The 25943-nt window shown below is 43.0% G+C and overlaps 1 protein-coding gene across 3 annotated transcripts in view; it reads right to left on the bottom strand.

Moving 5' to 3' along the window:
- cntn4 (contactin 4) overlaps nucleotides 1–25943 on the bottom strand; it is a 215442-nt gene that overhangs the window by 28323 nt on the left and 161176 nt on the right. For all 3 annotated transcript variants that reach the window (XM_031899920.1, XM_031899921.1, NM_001142164.1), the window contains 4 exon segments: nucleotides 11529–11655; nucleotides 8639–8814; nucleotides 3700–3795; nucleotides 861–1064 (listed from right to left, as the gene is read on the bottom strand). In XM_031899920.1, coding sequence (XP_031755780.1) covers nucleotides 861–1064; nucleotides 3700–3795; nucleotides 8639–8814; nucleotides 11529–11655 — 603 coding nt within the window.

Here is a 25943-nt window from a genome sequence, read left to right as displayed (position 1 = left end):
GACACACAAACACAATAAATCTCTGTCAAGCAGACACACAAACACACCAGATCTTCGTCAGGCAGACACACAAACACACTAGATCTCTGTCAGGCAGACACACATGTAAACAAGCAAAATGAGGGAGTTGCATGTTATATAGTGAATAATGTACCCCTGTTGTAGCAATATAAGGATATTATAAGCTCCCTGGCCATATAAGAGTACAAGGCTAAAGGCTGAGGGCTTTTATAGAGGTCATGGAACTATGAGGTGGCTTCTAATATCCTCATATTTTACAACAGGGGGTACATCATTAATTATAATTCACTAGTTTCAGTGAGTCATGTGACAGAAATTACATCACTAAGCACTGATTATAACCGATGGCATCACTGAGCACAGTTTATAAGGATATCTTTTACAGGCTACTCATGGCTGGCTATGCCATACTTTTTTGCTGTATTACACTGCCTGCTGTACCCTAATGTAATCTTTTTTGCTCTCTACTGTGGTTAAACATTTTGATGTATTTTACACCACAGTGCCTGTTGTATACTATACTGTATCATACGGTATTACCAATTGCTGTATCTCATGCCTACTGGATTACTTATATTTTGCCTGCTATAAGGCCATACTGGCTGCTATACCCTGATTATGGCCTTTGCTTTTCCCTAACCATTGCCTCCTTCCCACGCTATTCAGACAAATGTAGGTATGTCATATGGTCTCAAACATTTATCCTGATAAATCAGTTTTTCTTTGCATTTCTCCTGTGCTCAGCATAGTAAATTCTAGATTCTTGACCAGTAAACTCAAGCAATGTCCTACTGGCTGCAATGTGAGAGTGAGTGACTTTAAGTAGGAATGTCACATACCATCAGTCCTAAGGGTGAGAGGGGTGCTGGGCCCCAGTTCCCGGGTGTTCGTGACGGTGTTTGTGACAACACAAGTGTAGTTTCCAGCATCAGAAGGCTCCACTTTGGCAATGTAGAGATTCCCCGTAACCTGTGACACAAAGCGACGGTTGTCCTGCTGTACAAATGGCGGGTATTCGTTAAAGATCCACGCATAAACCAGCTCTGTACAGGAACAAATATGATTGCCATCAGCAGTGGAACATCATCATCATCTAGGATTTATCTCAACATTCAACAATAACAGTAGCCTTAACCTTATAGTGTGAGTGTATGGAGTGTGTGCAGGGTAAAGGGGTGTATTTATTAACACCAGAGACAAAGATCATTGGTGATGTTGCTCATAGCAACAAATCAGCAATTAGGTTTGAACGGTCACCTACAAGAAAACAAAAGCAAAGATCTGATTTGTTGCTATGGGCAACATCACCGGTGATGTTTGTCTCCAGTGCTAATAAATACACCCCTAACTGTTGTGCACTAAAGATATCAAGAGTAACTAATATCTGAACTCTGGGGGTTCCGACTTAAGTAAAAGGTAGGGCTTGCTGCTAAGGGCAGTCCCAACTGAGAACAAAGGGCAGTACCAACTGAGTACAAAGGGCAGTACCAACTGAGTACAAAGGGCAGTACCAACTGAGTACAAAGGGCAGTACCAACTGAGTACAAAGGGCAGTACCAACTGAGAACAAAGGGCAGTACCAACTGAGAACAAAGGGCAGTACCAACTGAGTACAAAGGGCAGTACCAACTGAGTACAAAGGGCAGTACCAACTGAGTACAAAGGGCAGTACCAACTGAGTACAAAGGGCAGTACCAACTGAGTACAAAGGGCAGTACCAACTGAGAACAAAGGGCAGTACCAACTGAGAACAAAGGGCAGTACCAACTGAGTACAAAGGGCAGTACTAACTGAGTACAAAGGGCAGTACCAACTGAGAACAAAGGGCAGTACCAACTGAGTACAAAGGGCAGTACAAACTGAGTACAAAGGGCAGTACCAACTGAGTACAAAGGGCAGTACTAACTGAGAACAAAGGGCAGTACCAACTGAGAACAAAGGGCAGTACCAACTGAGTACAAAGGGCAGTACCAACTGAGTACAAAGGGCAGTACCAACTGAGTACAAAGGGCAGTACCAACTGAGTACAAAGGGCAGTACCAACTGAGTACAAAGGGCAGTACCAACTGAGAACAAAGGGCAGTACCAACTGAGAACAAAGGGCAGTACCAACTGAGTACAAAGGGCAGTACTAACTGAGTACAAAGGGCAGTACCAACTGAGAACAAAGGGCAGTACCAACTGAGTACAAAGGGCAGTACCAACTGAGTACAAAGGGCAGTACCAACTGAGTACAAAGGGCAGTACTAACTGAGAACAAAGGGCAGTACCAACTGAGAACAAAGGGCAGTACCAACTGAGTACAAAGGGCAGTACCAACTGAGTACAAAGGGCAGTACCAACCGAGAACAAAGGGCAGTACCAACCGAGTACAAAGGGCAGTACCAACCGAGTACAAAGGGCAGTACCAACTGAGTACAAAGGGCAGTACCAACTGAGTACAAAGGGCAGTACCAACTGAGTACAAAGGGCAGTACCAACTGAGAACAAAGGGCAGTACCAACTGAGTACAAAGGGCAGTACCAACTGAGTACAAAGGGTAGTACCAACTGAGTACAAAGGGCAGTGCCAACGTTTGTGGATAGGATAGCACCAAGTAAAATACATAGGGTGCTACCAACCGCTATGGCGATGGGATCTAGTTCAACTACTTTCTGTACAGCAGGCAGTTGCACATGAATTGCTGCCCATTTACTAGCACAGACAGTTTTGCAAAGCACAACGCTAATTGCTATATGGGTGAAATCTTAAAGAGGTGGTTCACCTTTAAATAAAACTTTTAGCATGATTTAGACATTGTTATTAATAAAAGACTGGACGATGAATAGGAGAAGGTATAAATAGAAAGAGAAATAATAAAAAGTAACAATAACAAAACTGTAGTTTCAAAAAGCAATCATTTTTCAGATGCTGGGGTCAGTGGCCCATCTCCCGTAGCTGGAAACAGGTAGAAGAAAAATACAAATAATTCAAAAACTATAATGACTAAAAAATGAAGACCTAGTGAAAAGTTGCTAAGAAAAAGACATTCTATATCATACTAAGGGGTTATGTAATAGAAGGTACTAAGTTTGCTCAGGAGCAGTAACCCATAGCAACCAATCAGCATGTTGTATTGACTAGTCACCTGTTTAAAAACAAACATCCTGTTGGCTGCTTTGGGTTACTGCTTCTGGGCAAACATATTGCCTTTTATTACATATGGGAGTTAAACTTAACAGTGAACCACCCCTTTAATGTTATGCAGAGGGTAGGGATACCTGCTCTGTATGTAGTACTGCTGACTGGCGTGCCAAAAGAAACATTGGCTAGTGTTCAGAGAAAAGCTCTGGCTACGATGTGGAAGATACCACTGTTAGAGAGTAGTAGGGTTGCACAGATGCTGAGTTTTGGGGAGTTAGGAGAAGAAGTAAATAAGTAATATTGAGTTAGTGTTTTGGGGTTCTTTTAAATATCCTCATATTGATATAACAGGAGATTGACCTGTGGTTCCTTTTTATAACAATTATGTTCCCCAGGGGAGGTTAAATGCCACTGTGTATATACCCTCATTAAGGCTGAATTATGCTTGTGATGCTGTAAAATATATACACACACATATACTGTATATAGCCAGCTCCAAAGTATCCAAGAGATTCTCTCCCTAGAAGAAATAAAGTACATGTTATGTTTAGTTACCTCCGGAATGAGCAGGGGGGCCACACAGCAGCACCATTCCCTGCCCCTCTCGTACAGACACTGTGCTGCGGGTTCTGGTCTGGAATGAGTCGAGATCTGTGGAATAGAAGGGTAATCAGGACTGAGGGGCAAATGTGACGTTTTCACCACAAACAAAGGCTATCAGCAGTGTCCTGTATGGAGAGTCAGCACTGGTGGCACAGTCACAATGTCCCAGTAGTAACTTACATTCCTTCCCAAGTGATACCATTTCCCCCCCTCAAGATAAGAATCCAGTGAGATGTTCCTGTTGCTAAGAACACAGGAATACTGAGTTTTCTGGCATGTCTCTATATAGAATATGCAGACTGAAAATCGTTTGTGATAGTCACGAAATTTTCGTATCTGAACGATCGTAAACCCGAAAACCTTTCTGACTTTGATCTTTCTGTGCACGATTTTGGAAGCCTCCTATGGGACTCAATGGCACTCTGCAGCTCCAACCTGGCCCAAGGAAAGTCTCCCATAGGGCTCAATGGCACTCTGCAGCTCCAACCTGGCCCAAGAAAAGTCTCCCATAGGGCTCAATGGCACTCTGCAGCTCCAACCTGGCCCAAGGAAAGTCTCCCATAGGACTCAATGGCACTCTGCAGCTCCAACCCGGCCCAAGGAAAGTCTCCCATAGGGCTCAATGGCACTCTGCAGCTCCAACCTGGCCCAAGGAAAGTCTCCCATAGGGCTCAATGGCACTCTGCAGCTCCAACCCGGCCCAAGGAAAGTCTCCCATAGGGCTCAATGGCACTCTGCAGCTCCAACCTGGCCCAAGGAAAGTCTCCCATAGGGCTCAATGGCACTCTGCAGCTCCAACCCGGCCCAAGGAAAGTCTCCCATAGGGCTCAATGGCACTCTGCAGCTCCAACCCGGCCCAAGGAAAGTCTCCCATAGGGCTCAATGGCACTCTGCAGCTCCAACCTGACCCAAGGAAAGTCTCCCATAGGGCTCAATGGCACTCTGCAGCTCCAACCTGGCCCAAGGAAAGTCTCCCATAGGGCTCAATGGCACTCTGCAGCTCCAACCTGACCCAAGGAAAGTCATGATACTGAAGCTTGAGTGAATCCGAAACTTTCGTACTCATTGCAACAAATCCACAAATTGTCGCAAAGTACGAAAAAGTCGCACAAATTAACGGAAATATCGCAGAAAATATGCAAAAGTTGTAAACTTTAGAAAAAAACAATTTTTTTGTATTCGGACCTGTCGTATTTTAATGAATGTGCCCCCAAGACTCAGTTTTCCTTTTGGTGGGTGGAGGTCGGACACAGCTTTATTAAATGATATTAAACCAATAAACATCTTTGCCTCATTATAACTGAAATAGTATACGCCCATATGCTAGCCAGCGCAACAGTGGTGGGCATGTAACAACATACCCGAAAGGGCAAGGACCAAATTCAAATATTACCTGCCCGCAGCTGTGACAAAGTATCCATAAACAAATAGTATAAAAAACAAGATAATTGTGCAAGAAACAGTATTTTTAACTAGAAACACAAAGGAAATAAGGGGGTGGGTGGGTGGCATGATCAGTCGCCATTACTGGGTGCCATGCAGGTGTATGCACAGCGCTCCAGGTGCCCGTGATGTAAGGGAAAAGGCGGATAAGCGTCTTCTCTTTTATCTACTAAGCCCCCCTCTAAAACCTCCCACCAATCCTGTACTCCCACGTAGTAGCATCCAGGGGTCCTCACTGCTCCCTGCACCTCCCCACAGTCGGAGACACCCTTCATTAACCACTTTGGTGCCCGAAAAACTAAGGGGTTTTAATTTGGGTGAATTGGTCATTTTTGCAGCCCTTTGCCCCCCTTCCCTGCTGGCTCGTTTATAATAAGAATGTAATGCTACAAAAGGTCTTTTAGCAGGGCAGTAAAGGTGGCCATATACGTAGCATTTCTGATCTGTTGTGCAGCCATTGGTCAATATTATCGGTGCGTGTATGGCGGCTTAAGAGACCCTGGCATGGAGCTTCACATACAACAGTGGTTCTCAACCTTCCTAATGCTGTGACCCTTTAATACAGTTCCTCATGTTGTGGTGACCCCCAACCATAAAATTATTCCTAAGACCATCGGAAATATGTTTTTCCTATGGTCTTAGGCAACCCCTGTGAAATGGTCGTTCGACCCCCTAAGGCAGTGATCCCACACTTTAATTTTTTAATGTTACTGTTCCTTTAAAATAGATCTCTACCCAGGGACACCCTAAGCACAGATGGCAAGGGGAGGGGGGCATTCCCTAGGCTGTCTCAGGGCAGCGCTGATGGTCCCAGAGTGCCTGATACCCATTTTTTTCTTACATTACTACTGTTTGTCGCTCCTTTAAGCTAAGAGTCTGTAGCTGGAGCACCTGGGCCACTTTGTCTACATTAATGATTTTTTTGACTAAAGTTGTGTTCTAAGTGCCTTTCATTTGCCTCATTCTTTTGTGCCTTTTCTCTGCCAGGAAGGATATACTGATATATGGCTCCTCATACATGAACAGCACACAGGGCATTATGATGTCTTCATAGTGAATGTCATTTCCCAGCATGACTGTGAGTTTCTGCCCTATGCCACATTTCTACCCCATCCTATACTTTGTATGGCCCACTAAAGGCAAAGCAAAACTGCCATCTGTGCCCTCAACTTCTACAGCAGGTGGAACCACAGTTGGTTTCCAGCTTCTGACCATGTATATAAATATACATTTTAAAATGTTTCTGCTATATTAAGTTAGTAAACCTGTAAAACCAGCATTACTTCATCCTTCATCTCCAAGCCAGCTCTAAAGCAGGACAGCTATTATGATCTTGCCCATTCCCACACCTTGTGTCTCAACCCCTTCTCCTTATAGATTGTAAGCTCTTTTTGGCAGGGCCCTTTTTACCTCTTGTATCGGTTATTGGTTGCTTTGTATGTAATTATGTATGTCCAGTGTATAAACCTACTTATTGTACAGCGCTGCAGAATATGTTGCTGCTTTATGAATACATAATAATAATAATAATATACCCCAAGTTCTGCATGATCTCATACAAACGTTAGCAGTGTGAGGGGCTGTGTGTGTGAGTGCTATACTCCGTCTATCTACACTGAATTGCTGTGGAGAAGGAGGAAAGTGCCAGTGTGCTTGTGGCCGTGCTGTGTCACTGTTGGGGGCTGTGTCACTTAGTAGGAGGGAGAAGTGCTTAGGTCCTTCTCATTTGATTTGTTGATGTTTAATTATGCAGTAATTTAATTTAATTGTGTCTGTAGCAAATATTTTGTTAATTAATTGACCTGAACACAATAACACGCTGATTTTTTAATTAGTACCATCCAAGGGGGGTAATAGGGCAGAAAATGATCATTGACTCATTGCAGAAAGTCTCCTAGCAACCCCCGTTATTAGAGGCAGTGTGCCATTATACAGAATGTCACAACCTGCCCCAAACTGGGGGTAAGTCAGCAGATATTGTGAGTCCCTGGAATCAGGCAGCTGTAAATATTCTCCAGTCCAGCCAACGAGCCAATGCGGTCCCCGATCCGACTAGATTTTTTAACCTGCCCGATCAATAACTGGCTGATTCCAGGCCAGATATCGGCCGGGCAGGCCCGTCGGTAGTGCCTATACACAGGCCGATTAGCTGCCAAATCGGTAAGGCCCAATGTTTTTGTTAACCAGACCTTCTATTACATTCTGCCTTTCTTATGCACACATAGGACCCCTTAAGTGTTAAACCAAATAATGTTTTTATACAACAAAGAGTAATTGTAATAGACAAACCATTATCAGACCAATCAATCTGAGATAGCCGATAATCCCTTGTGCTGGGTCCTACAGATAAGCATACTGTTACGACAGCTGATAAACATACTATTATTAAGCCCCAGAGGCATTGATTGTTCAGCACTTACCCATAAGACCCATTGGGGGGGGGGGGGTGAGGGCAAGCAAGGTCTCTCCTGTGTAGCCTCATTACTATTGGCTCTCTCTTGTCCAGTAAATCTCAACTAGCCAGCATCTTGTGAGGTATATTTTCTATGCTGATTAACCCACATGTGGCAGTAACCTACCCCTTAACTGGACATGCCACTACACACTTTCACTGAGGTAGGTGCACTAATACAGGTATGGGATCCGTTATCCGGAAACCCGTTATCCAGAAAGATCCATTTTAATCGAATAGTTCAGATTTTTAAAATTGATTTCCCTTTTCTCTGTAATAATAAAACAGTACCTGTACTTGATCCCAACTAAGATATAATTACCCCTTATTGGGGGCAGAACAGCCCTATTGGGTTTATTTAATGGTTAAATGATTTCCTTTTTCTCTGTAATAATAAAACAGTACCTGTACTTGATCCCAACTAAGATATAATTACCCCTTATTGGGGGCAGAACAGCCCTATTGGGTTTATTTACTGGTTAAATGATTCCCTTTTCTCTGTAATAATAAAACAGTACCTGTACTTGATCCCAACTAAGATGTAATTATTTCTTATTGGATACAAAATAAGCCTATTGGGTTTAATTAATGTTTTATGGATGGATTTTTTGGTAGACTTATGGTATAGAGATCCAAATTATGGAAATACCCTTGGTCCCAAGCATTCTGGATAATGGGTACTATAAGTCACAAATATGAACTTTGCACTAGGGATCTTATTTCATATTGGCAGACAAAGTAGCAATATGGTGGCTAATATTACTGAAATGAAAGAAAAGGGAAATTAAATGCATAGAGGAGCCAAATGGATGAAGAAAAGATGGAAGAAAGGATTGATGGGTAAATAAAATGCAATAAACTACACAATGACCAGTAGGAAAGTCCAGGTTTGATAAAAGTACCAATGAAATTCAGGGGGGAAAATGAGAAATCTAATAAAATAATACCAGATGATTACGGATAAACCTAAGAACATTAAGGAAGATCCAGACTCACATGAAAACTGAACATAAGCCTCCCGACTAAGGATGGTCCCCAATGAGTTGGTGGCCTCGCACTGGAAAGTGCCAACATCCCTGTTCCTGTCTGGAGACGCAATGATCAAGCTCCTGTCCAGAACGCGGTACCGATAATCCTGGGCTTCGTCCATAAGAGTTCCATTCACTCTCCATCTGTAGATAATATAAATACATAAGGCATGGAATTAAGGAAAGGAAAGGTGTCATTGGGCATTTATATAGAACAGGGCTGGGCACTAAGGAAAACATGTATCTTAACCATAGCGCCAATGATTTGGGTGTACATTGATTAATCAGTTTGCAGCACACACTGTTTAGAGCAAGGACACTGGAATTCTGGGAAAACATTGCACTGAGGATAAAAAAATATATGGGATTATGTTATAAAAATATATGGGATTATGTTATAAAAAGGTACTAAGGCAAAATGTACTAAGGCAAACTTAGTGCCTTTTATTACATTTGGGAGTTTGTTAAGCCCTGCAGCCTAAAAAACTCTGGGAGGGGGGGGTTGGTAAGATGGAAAAACAATCTTGCTGAAATCCAGCATTGGTTTTTCATTGGTTCCAGGCAGGATAAAAAAAGTGGCAGCTCAGCCCACGCACGGAACAGGCGACCTTATGTAAAACAAGTTATAAAACACAAAGCCAGAATCTATGTAGGGCAGTGACTTTTATAACATTGCACCCAAATGGGCCTGTTTACAAAAGCAGCTCTCCATGCAAAATACACTGGATGCCAATCTTCATTTTTTTTACCCACAATGCAGCATTTCCCCCCGAGTTCCTGCACAACTGCAAGTGCTTGCTAAATAGCATGTGTGATTTACTAACATGAAACTCAATTATTGTCTACTTTGGTGAAACATTCATAAGCTGCAGCACATGTTTATTTTACTGCATTTGTATGTGAATGGATAGAGGATGCAGACTGTGGGACTGTTTGGGGGCCTAGAAGTGGGCCATAAGAGATGTCCTATTATCAATGTCAGCGTCAGACTGGGGTTTACAATGGAAAACCCAGTCCCAAAGCTCACCACCCTGGTCATCCGCCAACATCCTAGTCATCCTAGACACCCTCCCCCAATCAGGACCAGGCCAACCTGCATTCTCTATGTGTCCCAGTTGACCAGCTGGACTCTGATCAAAGTTTAGGGGGGCCAGTGGGAAAATAAAGTCTTGTAATATTACTGTACCCACAAATTCAAATAACATTACTGATCAGAGCAGAGTCACCGGTCATTTCTCTGGTCAGTTCTAAGCAGAGCAACATCACAAGACTTTCCCTTTCTCAATAACTTAATTTTCTACTATGTTTTCAATTGACCAAAATGAACAGCAGGTGGTGCTGTTGTTTCAAATCCATTATATCAGCAGGGTGAAAAATGTAAAAAAAAATAATTAATGTACACTCTGAGCAATTTTGCACTGCATTTTTGTTTCCCCTGTACGTTACAGCTTGGGTGCAGTTCATCACAGCAGGCACATTAGCATTACCTGCAAGGTGTTATGGAGCACATACAGGCACTAATACCTTTATTAATAGCATTTAAAGGTGTGTATATTTGTGCCATTTCAGCACTTTGCCCTGGTGTTTATTAACAACATACCACTGCAATATTTAAACAAAACTGAGACATATGAGTATTAGAAATGCAGTTAGACGACTGTAGCAAAGAGCATTATGGGCCATAAGACAGAGGGCTTTCAACATAATTCCCTCAGTAAATGACTTCTTATTATTGTTCCTATGTTTCTATTATAGTATTACAGCGTGGTGCATGGCATAAATAAATCAGTGTAATACACAATAACATGACTGTGGAACTGTATATATTACTCTTTGCACAATATCATTTTTCCATAATACATACATATTAATATGATAATAGCCGCCCCTAACGGAAATATTGTTGTGTAGCTGTCACATCAGCAAAGTGTAAAGAAGAGAAATGTACTGCAGTTACAAGAAGTAAGGAGGTCACTCCCAGGCTGGAGACCTGCATGGGGGGGCAACCATGGGTCAAGTGGCTTTTTACAAATCATATAATATAATTCATTAAATAGACATGCACAAAAAATACACATTTCCTTATATGCATAATGTAATGAAACAATGCAATCTGATTTGGGTGTATGTTGGCCATGTCTGCCCCGCCTTCAAGTCTGCCCCTGTTCTGCCCCAGCCCCGCCCCTTTCCCCTCCTGATGTTCTCTGCACCATTGCTTTAGATCAGCGGTTCTCAACCTGTGGGTCGGGACCCCTTTTGGGGTCGAACAACCCTTTTACAGGGGTCGCCTAAGACCATGGGAAAACACATATTCCCGATGGTCTTAGGAATAATTTTATGGTTGGGGGTCACCACAACATGAGGAACTGTATTAAAGGGTCGCGGCATTAGGAAGGTTGAGAACCACTGCTTTAGATGATATAGGAGGACTTCAGGTGACAATTCTATACATTTTAATAGAGCGAAAACAGTGGGGTAACGACACAGCGCTGGGGCCCCCTGCGAAAAATCTTCGGAGGGGTCCAGTGCACGATGGGGAGGGGTCCAGTGCACGATGCAACCCCTCCCTGTCCGCTCATGTGTGTGCCTGCACTCCATTTATAGTTTGTAGAGGGTACATTAGTTTTGAGGGACTAGAGCAGCTATAGAGAAAGCAGACTCAATGGTCCAGGCCCGCATTGTCTGCTTCCTCTTTAACACTGAGCGAGTATATATTCATTTTGGGTGCAAATTACTGACAGTGGATAGGGTTGTAACAATTCTGTATTAAAATATCCAGCTGCAATGAGAGGGGCAGGAACAGGACCATGCAAGGGGCAAACCAATGACTTAAGGGGGTATAAGGGGGTGTCACTCACCTTACAACAGGTTTGGGGTGTCCCTGTACTTCACAAACTAGCCTCAATGTTCGGTCCTCTGAATCCAGAGGGAAGTTGATATTGGGGGGCTCCTGAGTGAAGACCGGGCCCTGCAGAGTGAGCTCATCTGCAAAAAGAAAGAGGGGAGACAGGATGGGTGTGATTAAATGGGACATCGGTTTTGAAAAATGACAATAAAACGTGGGGTGACAAGGGTATTATTAAGGCCCTTAGGGACAGGTATTACGCAGTCCCATGCCGTGACATTTTGGTGTGTTCCATTGAATGAGAACATAATGTTAAATGAACCCATTCTTCTCTATGAGGGCAGTTCCATTGGGAGCACACTAAAACTATATAGTCCTTATAGAAGCTCAGCTAACTCCTGCGTTCCTGTGTAGCAGAATACACCAAAAAGCCATTGCAGCATAAAAATGCAGTTGTAAACGCCCATTGGTAAGGACCTGTATGTATGTATGTATGTATGTATAACTTTATTTATAAAGTGCCACAAGGGAACGCAGCGCTGTACAATCTTACACTATACACAATTACACACAGGAAGGACAAGTGATATAATAAATAACTACAATAAATATATATATATATATATATAAGTGCCATGTGGTATGAGACACAGTAGGAAGGAGGTCCCTGCCCCGTAGAGCTTACAATCTAAGTAAAACCTGAAACAATAAGCAGAGAAATACCATTAACACCTAATTTCTGTGCAAAAGTGACTAATCCAGTTTAAAACATACCTGCATATTCCTGCATGGTGCCAGACCATTACTTTTATTAGTATACACAATTTCACTCAGCTAAAGGGGAACTTGAACAGCAAAAGTATGAGAAAAAAAAGCTCTTTTGACATTGTCCTATATTTAGGGTTCCTTGAAAGGTGCTTGTGCGGCGCTTCCCTTATAGTTGCACTACAGCCAAGGTCACAGGGTGCTTTTGCCTGCTTTACAGTTTAACATTTATAATAATATTTACAAAAATGCTATTCAGGGCTTTCTCAATATAGTAATGAAAAATGAGCTAGGAGTGGAAGGAGGGGGCCTGGAGAGCTGCCAAGGTGCATTGTTTTACATATCACACAAATAAGGGAAATGCAATCAAAGTTGTAAGTGGAAAAGAAATTTGTAAAATTAGGAGAGAAATATTTGCATTCCGCTATGTAATATTGCTGGTTAGACAGTATTTATCCTGCAGTTTTTAACTGAGCATAGCACTTTTTAAAGACCTACTCGAAGGTGGCTGCTTTGGTCCCGTAATAATGACTTTTCCAGTAAGATTATTACCTATTCTGTACCGTCAAAATAAATTAATGTAAAATTGCTTAGACTGCTCTTCTGCACTTTATTACTGCAAGTTATATTTCATTTTTGTTGCTAGTTTCAAGATAGTAGCAGTTTTGACGCTACTAATATAATGAATTTGAAACAACAGCACCACCTGCTGACCGGAGTCTGTAGAAATTTAAGTTAGTGGGAAAAGAAAAGTCTTGGGGTGTTGCTCTGGTCAGTTCTAAGCAAAGGAAAATCACAAGACTTCAATTTTCTTACCAACTTAATGGTCTAACAACTGTGTCCAGTTGGTCCGAATGAACAGCAGGTGGCGCTGTTGCTTCAAATAAATCTGCTATTTTTTCTATGTATGAGAGCCTAGCTAAGTTCATATTGAAGTTCACAAACAATAAAAGGAAACACCAGGGCTGGAACTAGGGGTAGGAAGAAGGGCAGCACAAAGTATGGGGGGGACACTGGGCACATTTTTTTCTTTCATTACCCCTATTTCTGAAGCTGAGTACATAATGGATGCGATGTGCACGATTTCCATTGCACATCCTCCTCCACTTCTGGTGCTCCACAGCAGCTCCCACTGCTAGTCACTTTAGGGGGCAATGAAGGGTGGGGGGGATGCCATTGGTGATGGGCTTGAACTGATCCCCACTAAAAAACATGTTTTTACATAATGAAATAAAATTTACTTTTGCCATTTACATTTAGATTGTAAGCTCTACAGGGCAGGGACCTCCATCCTCTTGCCTCTTTGATTATTAACTTATTGCAACTGTACCTTGAATTTATTTGTATTTATTGTTATACTGTGTATTTATCTATTATTATCTTAATAACCCCCTGTTTATATTAATGTACTCTACTGTACAGCGCTGCGTATATAAGTAGCGCTTTATAAATAAAGATATACATACATACATATATTCCCTTTTTTCTAGTTTTCAAGATATTGGCAGTTATTCCTCCCCTTATATCATGAATTTAAAGCATTACGTCCCTTATGGTCAACTTCAACTACGCACAGATGTTAGAAAATAAAGTCAATGAGAAGAGAAAAGTCTTGTGAAATGGAGAAAATGAAGTTAGTTAGCGAAGAAGAGGCATCTGATCACTGGTCAGTTTTAAGAAAAGCAACATCACAAGACTTTCCTTTAAACTCAGGTGGCAAATTCGCTTTAAAAGTTTTTTGTAAATGTAATTACACTTGAAAGCATCAGTCTGAGCCACATAGACTCAGAATATAAAAGGACAGTTAAACACTGCTTTTAATAGCAATTATATATACAAATAAACAATTATATTTTGGGTTGACTTATCCTTTAATCATCTGGCTTCTACTATGTGTTTTAGGTGTCAGAATCAGCAGTGCAGAGACTATTAATATACTGTCTTCTGATATTGCTTGTGTCTAGCAATAGATTCAATGATAGCCTGGTACAGAATGAGGCCTATTTATTCTAGGATTTTAAACAAGGAATAATATAGGAATCATTCATGAAGTTCAGGGCATGGTGCAAAGTGCAAAAGTGATGGAATCTGTCATATTTTTGTACGGCTCTGAATTTCTGCACGTACGTGCATTCCAAAATGGATCCAATAGACCTGCTTTTGCCACTTAGATACAGTGCTGCTTGCATTTGGTAGCACTGTATTCATAAGGGATGGGAGAAGCCCCCCCATCCCCTACCCATCCCCTACCCATCTCCTACCCATCCCCTAACCATCCCCTACCCATCCCCTAACCATCCCCTACCCATCCCCTACCCATCCCCTACCCATCCCCTAACCTTCCCCTACCCATCCCCTACCCATCCCCTACCCATCCCCTACCCATCCCCTAACCATCCCCTACCCATCCCCTACCCATCCCCTAACCATCCCCTACCCATCCCCTACCCATCCCCTACCCATCCCCTAACCATCCCCTACCCATCCCCTACCCATCCCCTACCCATCCCCTACCCATCCCCTAACCTTCCCCTACCCATCCCCTACCCATCCCCTACCCATCCCCTACCCATCCCCTACCCATCCCCTACCCATCCTATAACCATCCCCTACCCATCCCCTAACTATCCCCTACCCATCCCCTAACCATCCCCTAACCATCCCCTACCCATCCCCTAACCATCCCCTAACCATCCCCTACCCATCCCCTAACCATCCCCTACCCATCCCCTAACCATCCCCTACCCATCCCCTAACCATCCCCTACCCATCCCCTACCCATCCCCTAACCATCCCCTACCCATCCTATAACCATCCCCTACCCATCCCCTACCCATCCCCTAACCATCCCCTAACCATCCCCTAACCATCCCCTACCCATCCCCTACCCATCCCCTACCCATCCCCTACCCATCCCCTAACCATCCCCTAACCATCCCCTACCCATCCCCTAACCATCCCCTACCCATCCCCTACCCATCCCCTACCCATCCCCTAACCATCCCCTAACCATCCCCTAACCATCCCCTAACCATCCCCTACCCATCCCCTACCCATCCCCTAACCATCCCCTAACCATCCTCTACCCATCCCCTACCCATCCCATAACCATCCCCTACCCATCCCCTACCCATCCCCTACCCATCCCATAACCATCCCCTACCCATCCCCTACCCATCCCCTACCCATCCCCTACCCATCCCATAACCATCCCCTACCCATCCCCTACCCATCCCCTACCCATCCCATAACCATCCCCTACCCATCCCATAACCATCCCCTACCCATCCCTTATCCATCCCTTAACTTTTTCATTCACCCTCTAGGGGGCAGAGTGCAGACCCCAGATGAAAGTGATTAAGTGATTTTAGAATGAGGGCTTTACCCTCACTTGTGCTCTAACACTTGCTATGTAATAAATCATCTAATACAGAATATTATTTTACTTTCTGCCCGACATTGGTACAGTGTAACCTTCATTGCTCTGTGCATGTACTGAATCATTTACTATATACTACACAGAGTAATATAAGCAATGTTATGTCCCTGGGTTTTATGTTTTTCCCAGAATTTATGCCATTTTGACTCATTACAATATAGAACATAAAATAGGGGCCCTACTGTAATTTACAGCACATCTCAGGCACACACATCATTATCTACTGGCGGTAATTGGAATAGAAGCAGATACAGTGAATTGTGGTTATTTAGTGCACATATTCCCAATATTTCCACCCCGGCTCTTCATTTCCTATTGTCTAGTTACTAACACAAACACAACTCCCAACATCCCCAGCCAGCGGGAAACTGGCCAATCCTGAGTTAATGCTTTATTGGTCAATAAACAAATTGTGGTTACTAATTAGTTCAGTAGCATGAGTTGTAGCAGGGACTGGGCAGGCTCACACCATCTGACCCTTCCATTATTTGAAAATGCCCTAAATTATAATGATCTTAATTATAATTTGGATAGTAATAATGGGCAGTGTTGCAGGGAAATAAAACAGTTCTAAATGACAGCTTTGTAAGTAACTGTTATTTTCTATGGAAGGAATATAACCCACATACGCAGCAATGGCCTGCTTATTTATGCATTTGTGCAAATATGCAATTACATGTAAGTATATGCTTTCCTTCTGATGTAATTGAATGCATCTATGTCATTGCATTGCATGATAGAGAAGGCAGCAGATGAGAGAAGGCAGCAGACTGTTGGTAACATGCAGTGACAGTGTCCATACAATAGTGGGGAGGATCTTGGCCATGGGCGTCCACAGAAGGGGGCAAGAGGGGGCACTTGCCCCCCCCTGGAAAAGTAGCAAAAAAACCAAAAACCTTACTCCGTTTCTGCACTTTCCCCTCAAGCCCGTTTTTGCTGTGCTCCGATTGGATCTTTCTTCTTGTGGATTCACCAATCAGAGCACAGCTTCCTTGACAGACAGTAAAATTGACCAATCAGAGCACAGATGCACACAGGGATCGGGAGATTTTGCAAACTGGAAACAGAAATAAAGACTGAAAAGATGAATCTGCAGCTGTAACTTTACCTGAGAACCAACTCTCAACTTTTGCTGCAGTTTTCATCCCACAGGTACTATACACAGGTACTATACAGTTCTAAAGAATCACTAGCTGACATTAAATTGTTTAATTTATAATCTATCCCCTACCCTAACACATGGAGGGTAAGTTAACTCTTTCCCTCTGAAAAAGCTCATTGTGTGTTTATGTAGCCCACTTTATCTTTACTGTGGCACTACCTGCTGATATGTCACTATACTTGGCGCTTTCAGGAGTCCTGAGCCCCGCTTACTTTGGGGAACAGCTATTACTTTGTACTTTGGCGTGCCTCCACCCAGGATAGGGATAGAATGAACTATAACTCCCCTCCTGGGACCTAATACTGTACTGCAGTGTGAGGACTCCCAACACTCCTGGCACCTTGCCCCCTCCCTGGGGTAGTTGCTTACCAGGCAGGTGGATCCTCCAAATATGCAGAGACAGGACACTGGATGGATGTTTAACCAGTGGAACTTATTTATTGTACAGATGTATTAGACAGGCAGGTTGCATACAGGAGCAATGAGGCAATCAGGGTATACTCCCTCTTCCTTAAGAGACCCTCTCTCCACGAGATATTAGCAGTACTACACGCCAGATGATTCCCTTTAGGGTTCCCTCCGGTACTTCTCGCCAGAAGCCCCTCTCTAGGGCACTTCCCGGTACTCCCGCCAAGCGGACACCCCCTCAGCAGACCTCACCCCGGTACTTCCACTTAGATACCCCTGGATCAAGCTAATCTCCTATACTTAACACTTTATACCCTGACTCCAGCTATGAGTGCTGGTGGATCTTAATCCATTACACCTCCTGTCGGGGCCACGCTGCCCAACTAGATAACCTGTCTCCCACTCCTAGAGTGGTCTATACCAATTCTCTAACTGTCTAATGCTAACCTGTGGTATACCTCTTATCCAAGAGGGGTCCCAGGCTAAAAGACCTGAAGGCACATGGCTGCACAGCCTTATATACTGTGTGCACCCTGTGGCCTAACTATTGAACTGCAGGGAAGCTACATCCCAGTTAACCCTTATAGTGCCAACCACCCGAGGTGTCCCACTACTAAAGTGTTACCCTCCCTGGGGTCTATCCTGGGGGCAACCACCTAGGGGACCCAATTTCTAGGGAACCCTACATTTATATATGTGTTGTTGTTTTTTGCACTTACTATTTTTTTTTTTTTTTTGTCATTGTTTTGTTCATTTATAGTAAGTTACAGTGGGGCCAATGTTGTGTATCAGTGCCAGTGTTATAGTGCCAGGGCCTGAATATCTGCCATCAGTACCCACTGCTCCTCATGGCATATAATGTGCTGGGTTTGTAACTACGGACTGCATCTCACTGTATATAATGGGGAGTCAGTACCCACTGCCTTTCTTGCTATAAAACTAACATAAACACATCTAAAGGGGTGGTTCACTTTTAAGTTAACCTTTAGTATGTTATAAAATGGCCTATTCCTAGCAACTTTGCAATTGGTCTTCCTAATTAATTTTTTTGAATAATTTGCCTTTCTCTTCTGCCTCTATACAGATTTCAAATGGGGGCCAAAAAATATTGCTCTGCGAGGCTACAATTTTATTATTATTATAATTTTGTATTACTTATTTTTCCAAGTAGGCCCCTTAACTATTCATATTCCCATCTCTTGTTTAAATCACTACCTGGTTGCTAGGGTAAATAAGACCCTAGCAACCAGATAGCTGCTGAAATACCAAATGGAGAGCTGCTGAACAAAAAGCTAAATAACTGAAAAACCATTAAAAATAAAAGTGAATTCGAATGCGAACTACCCCTTTAAGCTAACTGATCCCAAACACAAATGTTTGCAGATCCCCTAACAGAAGTGCGCATATGAATACTTTTACTACTAATACTAAACATTTTAGGGTAAAAAAAAAAAGCACCCCCACCCGCACTTTTGTACAGTATCCCTGGGAGTCAGTGGGAACGGCAAGAGGTAGTTGGGAGGTTAACTTTTTACGTCAGCAGTGAATCCACTAAGTGTCACATTAGCTGTAGGTCAGTCTGTGTATGGGCCATATTTAGCCTCCCCTAGTATCATCCTGCAAAAAAAAAAAAAATATATATATATTTATCTGTTGCAGGATGATGCTAGCTTACTTGCCCCCCCTTGGAAAATTTTCTGCGGACGCCCATGATCTTGGCACCAATCCCTGTGACCCAGTTCTGCCCACACGGCTCACCTTGGCCCCTGTCAGGGCCAGCTAAGTCTGCGCTTACATATATGGGGACTGACATGTTTATGAGGCGGCACCTCTACCTCATATGTCACTTTGCATCACGCAGGGAAGAGGTCACGAGGATGGAATGTGAGAGTAATCACAGTAGGAAATGTGCAGTTCCAAACATGCGATTTGAACAATTAAACAATTTTACGGCAATTAAAGTGGATGATCCCTTGTGGGTTTCTTCCTATTACCATCAATGGGAAGCAATTAGTGGCATCCTTGGCAACCTCAATGTAGCTACTTAGCGATTATGAAGATGCCAAATGTGCCGTGCTATAGACTTTCTGGGCAATTAGTAACGTATCCTGGTGTAGAAATCGTATGCAGACCACATGCAGAGCTGTCAACCAACCCCTATGTCATGAGATAATGATCCACTCCAGGTCTTTTTGAGACCCTGTTTTATGTTATTATTTAGTGCAGTGATCCCCAACCAGTGGCTCAGGAGCAACATGTTACTCCCCAACCCCTTGGATGTTGTTCCCAGTGGCCTCAAATCAGCTGCTTATTTTTGAATGCCTGAAATGAAGGAAAGTTTTGGTTGCATAAACAACAGTTGTTCTGCCAAACAGAACCTCATTTAGGCTGCCAGTCCACATAGAGGCTATCAAATAGCCCTAATTTGGCACCCTCAAACATTTTTCATGCTTGTTTTGCTCTCCAACTCCTTTTACATTTGAGTTTGTAAAAAAGGTTGGGGATCCCTGATTTAGTGCAAAGAGGAATTCAGGCCTAAAAAACCGGGACAGGATCATTATCTCCTTCATGACATGGGGTTGGTTGAGAGCTCTGCACTTCGCCACCACTATTTCCTTCATTTTCCAGCCAAACTGCACGAACCAAGCCATTCGGTAAGCAAAAATGGAAACGGGCGCTGGCTGCTTACTCCATTCTTTTTTGAGTAAACCATTCATCATCAAACCAGAACTGCAAGGACCACACTTCCACAGAGTCATATGACTGAACTACCGAGGGGCCAATCCATCTGAACTCTACCAATATCACATAGAAGGTCCCAGGGAACAATCATCGGGATATTAGCACCGTGACCTTTGTCTTCAGCAGTTCATCATTCAGAAATGCCACTTTGAATTCTAGGAAAAGGTACCGATCATTACAGCTTATGTTTCACTGGGAGCCTAGTAGCTGCTACTTGTAGCTGGCTGTGCGGTTCCCTATGGGGGAATAACAGACAATGTGTCCCCTGGGAAATAATACCTGTCAGGGGTAGCTCCCTATAATAAAAACCCTTAAAGAATACGCTGCATCCATTAGAAAAATAAAGGTTTTTTTTCCTCCATACATTCAAACCATTCTGACAATCTTTGTGTTTATGTAAGGGATGAAGATAATGATGTACAGGCTCTTGGTTAAGTCATGGATTCCCATGGAGGATCTCTGTGCAATGAGACATCAGGGGGGTGTCTGGTAACCACGTTCTGCATGGAATGTGCCAGACGGTCTAATATCTCCATAAGCAATTAACCCACTGTGGGTGCACAGCATAAGGGTTTCTTTGCATTTAACACCAGGGTATCCAAACTGAGGATGTAGCTGAACTATAAATCCTAGCACAAAATAGGTTTGGGGTGTTGGGAGTTGTAGGACATCAATAACATGAATGCAACACCATTCCCATAACTGCCTAACTATGGTACAGAATGGCAGCAGCGGTTTGTGCTCGGAGGCACTTGTTCTCTAGGAATCATGATGCCAGCTAAAGCTGAGCCGTTCTGCTCATTCTGGAGGAAAAAGTGAAAAGTTAAGTAATGCCTGTAATTACTAACAGATTGCCTCCATGCAGTAATGAATTCATATTTACAATGTGAGGAATCTATATCAATCTTTCAAGAAACAATCTTTAAGAGACAAGGCCATTTTACATGATAACTATGGGTTTAAGTAGGCAGAAAAGGATCATCTCAGTTTACTTAACATTTCCTTAACTTGTCTAATCAATAGCTAGCAATGTATTTATTTTACATTTGTTATTCACCTACTTACTTGTGATACAATAGTGGCTGGTGACAAATCTTGTGGCCTTCTATAGACCTCCCATTGTGTTGCAAAGGGCGTGGCCTAACTGCTCAAAGGTATGGCCTGAAAGCATTTGGGGGTGTGCATAATGGAACAGGCCTGAAATTGATATTTCCACAGCAGGTACACTTCCCTAGGTGTTGGCATAATCGATACTATGAAATTATGCCACTATAACAGCCAATTCTGCAAGTGAATATGAAGGTAAAGTTACCCATGCACAATGGCTTGTGTAGCACTGAAGCATCCTTTAGCACTTTCTAAATTAACATAAATAACATAACATCTTAATTAACACAAAGTTTGACTAATTTACTAATATAGGTACAAATTTGGCCAAGAGCAGAAAAGGTGCCCATACATAGGCTTCTATTGCCAGCTGACATTAAACCAATGGTTTCACCTTACAAATGTAGGTGCTAAACTACGGCAAAACAGTTGCAGCACCAATCAGATCTTTGCTTGTATTTTTTAATTGGTAGTAGACTGATAAAAACTAATTGCTGGCTGGTTGCTATGAGCAACAGCACTGAAGCAAATTAGCACGTATGTTACTAAATGAGCCATAGCATCCCCAAGAAAGAGCCTGGCCTTGGAAACTTGGGCCAAAATAATATTTATCATATCCACCACCATATTAGATGGACCCAACAGAAAGTCCAAAGCCTGTATTGAGCATTGTATGCAGCCACACTGGGTCCAAATACCATCAACCTTTCCCCTGTTACTGCATGATCCAATGGTAGGACCTAGGGCTGAAATTCACATGTTCCAACACTTACTGTATGTATCTAAAAGATACTCTTGTACAGCAACACAGTCCCACAAATGACTCTTTTTGTGGGTTGCTATTTGGGACTTCACCAAGAGCAACCTAGGGCTGGAACTAGGGTGCAACTATGGGGGCCACCAGGTTGGTACCTCTCCTGCCTACCCCTAGTCTGTGCTCCCATGTCATTGACCCCACCGCTTGTCATTGTGCAACAGGGGCAATGATATGAAGGGTGGGGGGGCGCAGGGGCAAGGTGCCTGACTGGGTTGGCTAGGGTTGCCAGTCGGCTTGGCCGGCCATTGGAGCAACCAATCACAGATATTTGCTTTCATAATCATAACATTCATACATCACAACTTGACTAGAGTAGACCTGGTGGCCCCATGTAGGATATCCCACTGTTTTATGATATTACAGTGTTAAACCATATTGTCATCTGCTGAAATATCGAGCAGGAACTGTGGATCTGGAGCTGTAAAGTTAATTTTCTTTTATTCCTTGCCAAAGCCCTCTCATTATCACTTATCTGTTATGATAAAATAAGGTATGCAGTGCCAAATGTTTTAGTAATTAGGTCTGAGTCAACGAAGCACCTGAAAGTGAAGAACGAGCATAAGGTACCAAACTAGAGGGAGAGAAATAACCTGCTAAAACTCTGCCTAAAGATTTGTTGATTATACCGGCAAAGCTGTGAGGTCTATTGCAAATCACCGTTTTGATGGACCATGGATGCCCCAAGTAGTGGCTGCTGTACTATGAAATTGATTTCCGAGCACGAAGAGGAATGATTTGCTATAGGAGCTGGAATATTTCTGAAGGCCTAGCACTAGAAAATCAATAGCCTAGAATGTTACCATGAAACTGTTGGATGAGTAGCTGGAGAGCCATGAGAAGATGAAGTTCATTCTCAAACAGAATGATTAATCGAAGACTTTAAAAACAAGACACGGCGAGATTAGGTTTAGCCCATGGACCGAATGGAGATTGATAGCGCAGGATGACTCCAGAAAGAAGTATGGAGCAGTAAAGGAGAGACTTCCATCCTAAATACTTTACAAATTCAGAAGGATTAGAATGGAATTTACGAGTAGGTGAATTTCCTATTGATCCCCGTATCTAGGTATGTGACAGTATAGATACTAGAGGGCAATGGTCTTGGGTTCCCAAAGAGGTTATAGAACTGGAGGCCCAAGTTTAGTAGCTGGAGTCCCTTGTTTACATTTAATAACTTCACTCTCTATATTTAGGCCTTCTGTGATACTGACAGTTGATCTTTTTAAATGCCCCCCAACTCACAGTGTCTTTCTTCTGCACAGTGGAACACAGTTTACAATGGTACTTAGGGTTGCCCATTGTCCCTGTCATCACTGGCCGCCCTTAAAAACATCATGCCCTGCCCTGACTTAATTGTACTCCAGCCTATAGAAGGACTGGCCTGGCATGACTGGCACAACTGGTTCTTCATGCAGTGTAAGATATTTTAGATTGGGGTAAGTTGGAGGAAGGGGATTTAAAGGCAATATAAAGCCTCAAAACAAATGAATGTAAAATTGTTTAAACTGTTAAGAGCATTTTTTTTTTCTAGTTTTTAAACAGCTAGTTTCATTAATTAAAACAACAACGCTGCCTGCGGTTCATTTTGGGCAATTGGCAACAGTAGGCTGAAACTTAATTTTGTGAAAAAAGGAGCATCTTTTGACTTTACTTTGCTTAACAAATAAAGTTTGTGAGCACTAAAGAGTCATCTAACGATTCTCTGGCCAGTTCTAAGCACAGCAACATCACAAGATTTACCTTTTTGCACTAAAGTAGTTTCAGCAGACGTAGCCAGTTGGGTGAAATGAACAGTGGGTGGCGCTGTTAAAGGAGCAGTGACTGGGGAGAGCAACGTCTAGATTGTTTTCAACACCAATTACATTGATAAATTGCATATTTAAAATGTATAATTAAGTGGAAAGTGTGGTTGCCAGTTAATAAATATGCACATTTGCTTGGAACCCACCAAGTCAGACAATTGCCCCCCGTGTGAGCTGAGATGAATGTGAGGGACGTGCATTGCGCTAGGCTTGTCTGCAGCAGAACCGTTTGTGTTAGAGAAGAATAAAAGAATATCGCTTGACTTGCATTCTACATGTAAAGTGATCTGATAACAAATGTCAAGGGGAGCAAAAACAACTGAAAAGCTCCAGCATTTGATCTTCTAAGGAACACAAAGAAACAAGTTCTTTACTGAAATGAAGAATGCTGCGAATAGAATATGGCAGAAAGGGGCAATGCATCAAAAATGTATAACGTAGCAGCGTAAAGGAAATATCATGTAAAATAAGGAGAGAAAATGCAATTTACTCAGATTTTCTTTAAGTTCTATAACGCTTTTTCTATATCTTCTGTCAGCTCCGTTACAGCAGAGATCCAGTTATGGGGCACGACTAGACTGTCATTCTGGAGCCGTCCCTGTATGGGAAGACATACAACCACTCTTGGGTCCAGGGCCACTTTACGGTGGGCCCAGGGCAAAGATCTCACTGGTGGCCCGACACTACTGCTCCAATCAATTTCTAATAGGACTACCTTTAAGCAGAGGAACTTACAATACAATAAGGCAGGAAATACAGAAAACTGAAATAGACATTTAGGTCCAGGCTTGCCAGCCTGTAGCAACAGTGTTAGGAAAAGTTAAACTGTGATCACAAATGACAGCTTTTTATTAAGAATATATCCTTTAGGAACATTTGTTCTAACAGAAAGTAGGAAAGTTATATTGAACTCTTTCAATACAGCGGTTCTGCTACAGTTAATAGTTATGGCAGATGAAAGTCTGATGGTGGCCCTTCAGTCCTGGTGTGCCCGGGCAATTGCCCCTTCAGTCCTGGTGTGCCCGGGCAATTGCCCCTTTGGCCCATTTATTAAACCAGCCCTGCTTGGGTTCCAGACTATTTACTTCCCACCTTGATATCTTTAGAAGGATTATGTTTAGATACTGCATCAAGCCCCTGATCTGACCTCTCATGTTTCTCTATAACAAATCCCACTGTTCACGGATGATTTGGCCCATTATTCCAGACTGATGAGACTTCCAGAATTAATTGCTGACATAACATGCTTTGAGTATGGACTGTTAACTGGATCATACCCTAAACATGTTATGCACACAGTTAATTAAAGCAGCTGTGTCTGTATACTGGCGCTTTCCTAATTCTACTCGGGCAAAGTTTGCAATGCGTCTGGGCAAAGCTACTGTAAGGGCTGTTGGGGATGATTTTCAGACTCTCCATCAGATTGACATCAGTGACTAGTCCATTTTAGGACATTAAACTTTTGTGCTTATGCCACCCAAGTGGTACACTGGCCTTGTGTTCTTATGTATTGCCTTGACGTTTGCACTACCTCCTCTTGCCTTTTTTAACACACTGCTTATTCCCTTTACCCCATCTTGGAGCAAAGACATTTCAAGGAGGCAGGAATTCTTTGCTAAACTCCAGGAGAGGCCCCACATTCATCCCCACTTTTAGATACATATCAACTGCCAGTAAAGCTTCACCATGCCCAAGAGGTGGCCAACACTCTAATAATTTTCAGTGAGACAGTCACTGAGAGTGCCCAAGTGAGTATACTGGCAGAACTACAGGAATATGACCCCAGATTATGTGTCAAGTACCTGCCACAAGAAAGTATCACACAAATACTACAAAAACTTAGGTCAAGGTCAGACTGGGCCGGTGGGACACCACGAAAATACATGGGGGGCCCTGGCACTCATGGGCACGACCGTCCCAGGCCTGCTCCCCACTAGCCCAAGCTCACTTCTCGTCAAGACCTGCAGGCGGGCCCCCAGATTGTGGGTGCATGTAAGGAGGATGGAGGAAGTAAAAAGTATATGGTTCCAGGAGGGGAGGGGGCCTGCTGGCTTATGTGGGCAGGAGTGGGCCCTTGAGGTGGCAGCCCCAGTGGGCCCAGGACTATCCAGTCTTACACTAAATGTAGTACTGCCTATAGGTTAATAAGTTCTCCTGGTGAGAGGATTTGATGCTGCTAAATCTGA

Source organism: Xenopus tropicalis, chromosome 4 (assembly GCF_000004195.4).
Source record: "Xenopus tropicalis strain Nigerian chromosome 4, UCB_Xtro_10.0, whole genome shotgun sequence".
NCBI lineage: Eukaryota > Metazoa > Chordata > Amphibia > Anura > Pipidae > Xenopus > Xenopus tropicalis.
Note: the sequence above shows the minus strand (reverse complement) of the source record. Positions and strands in the feature narration are given on the sequence as shown.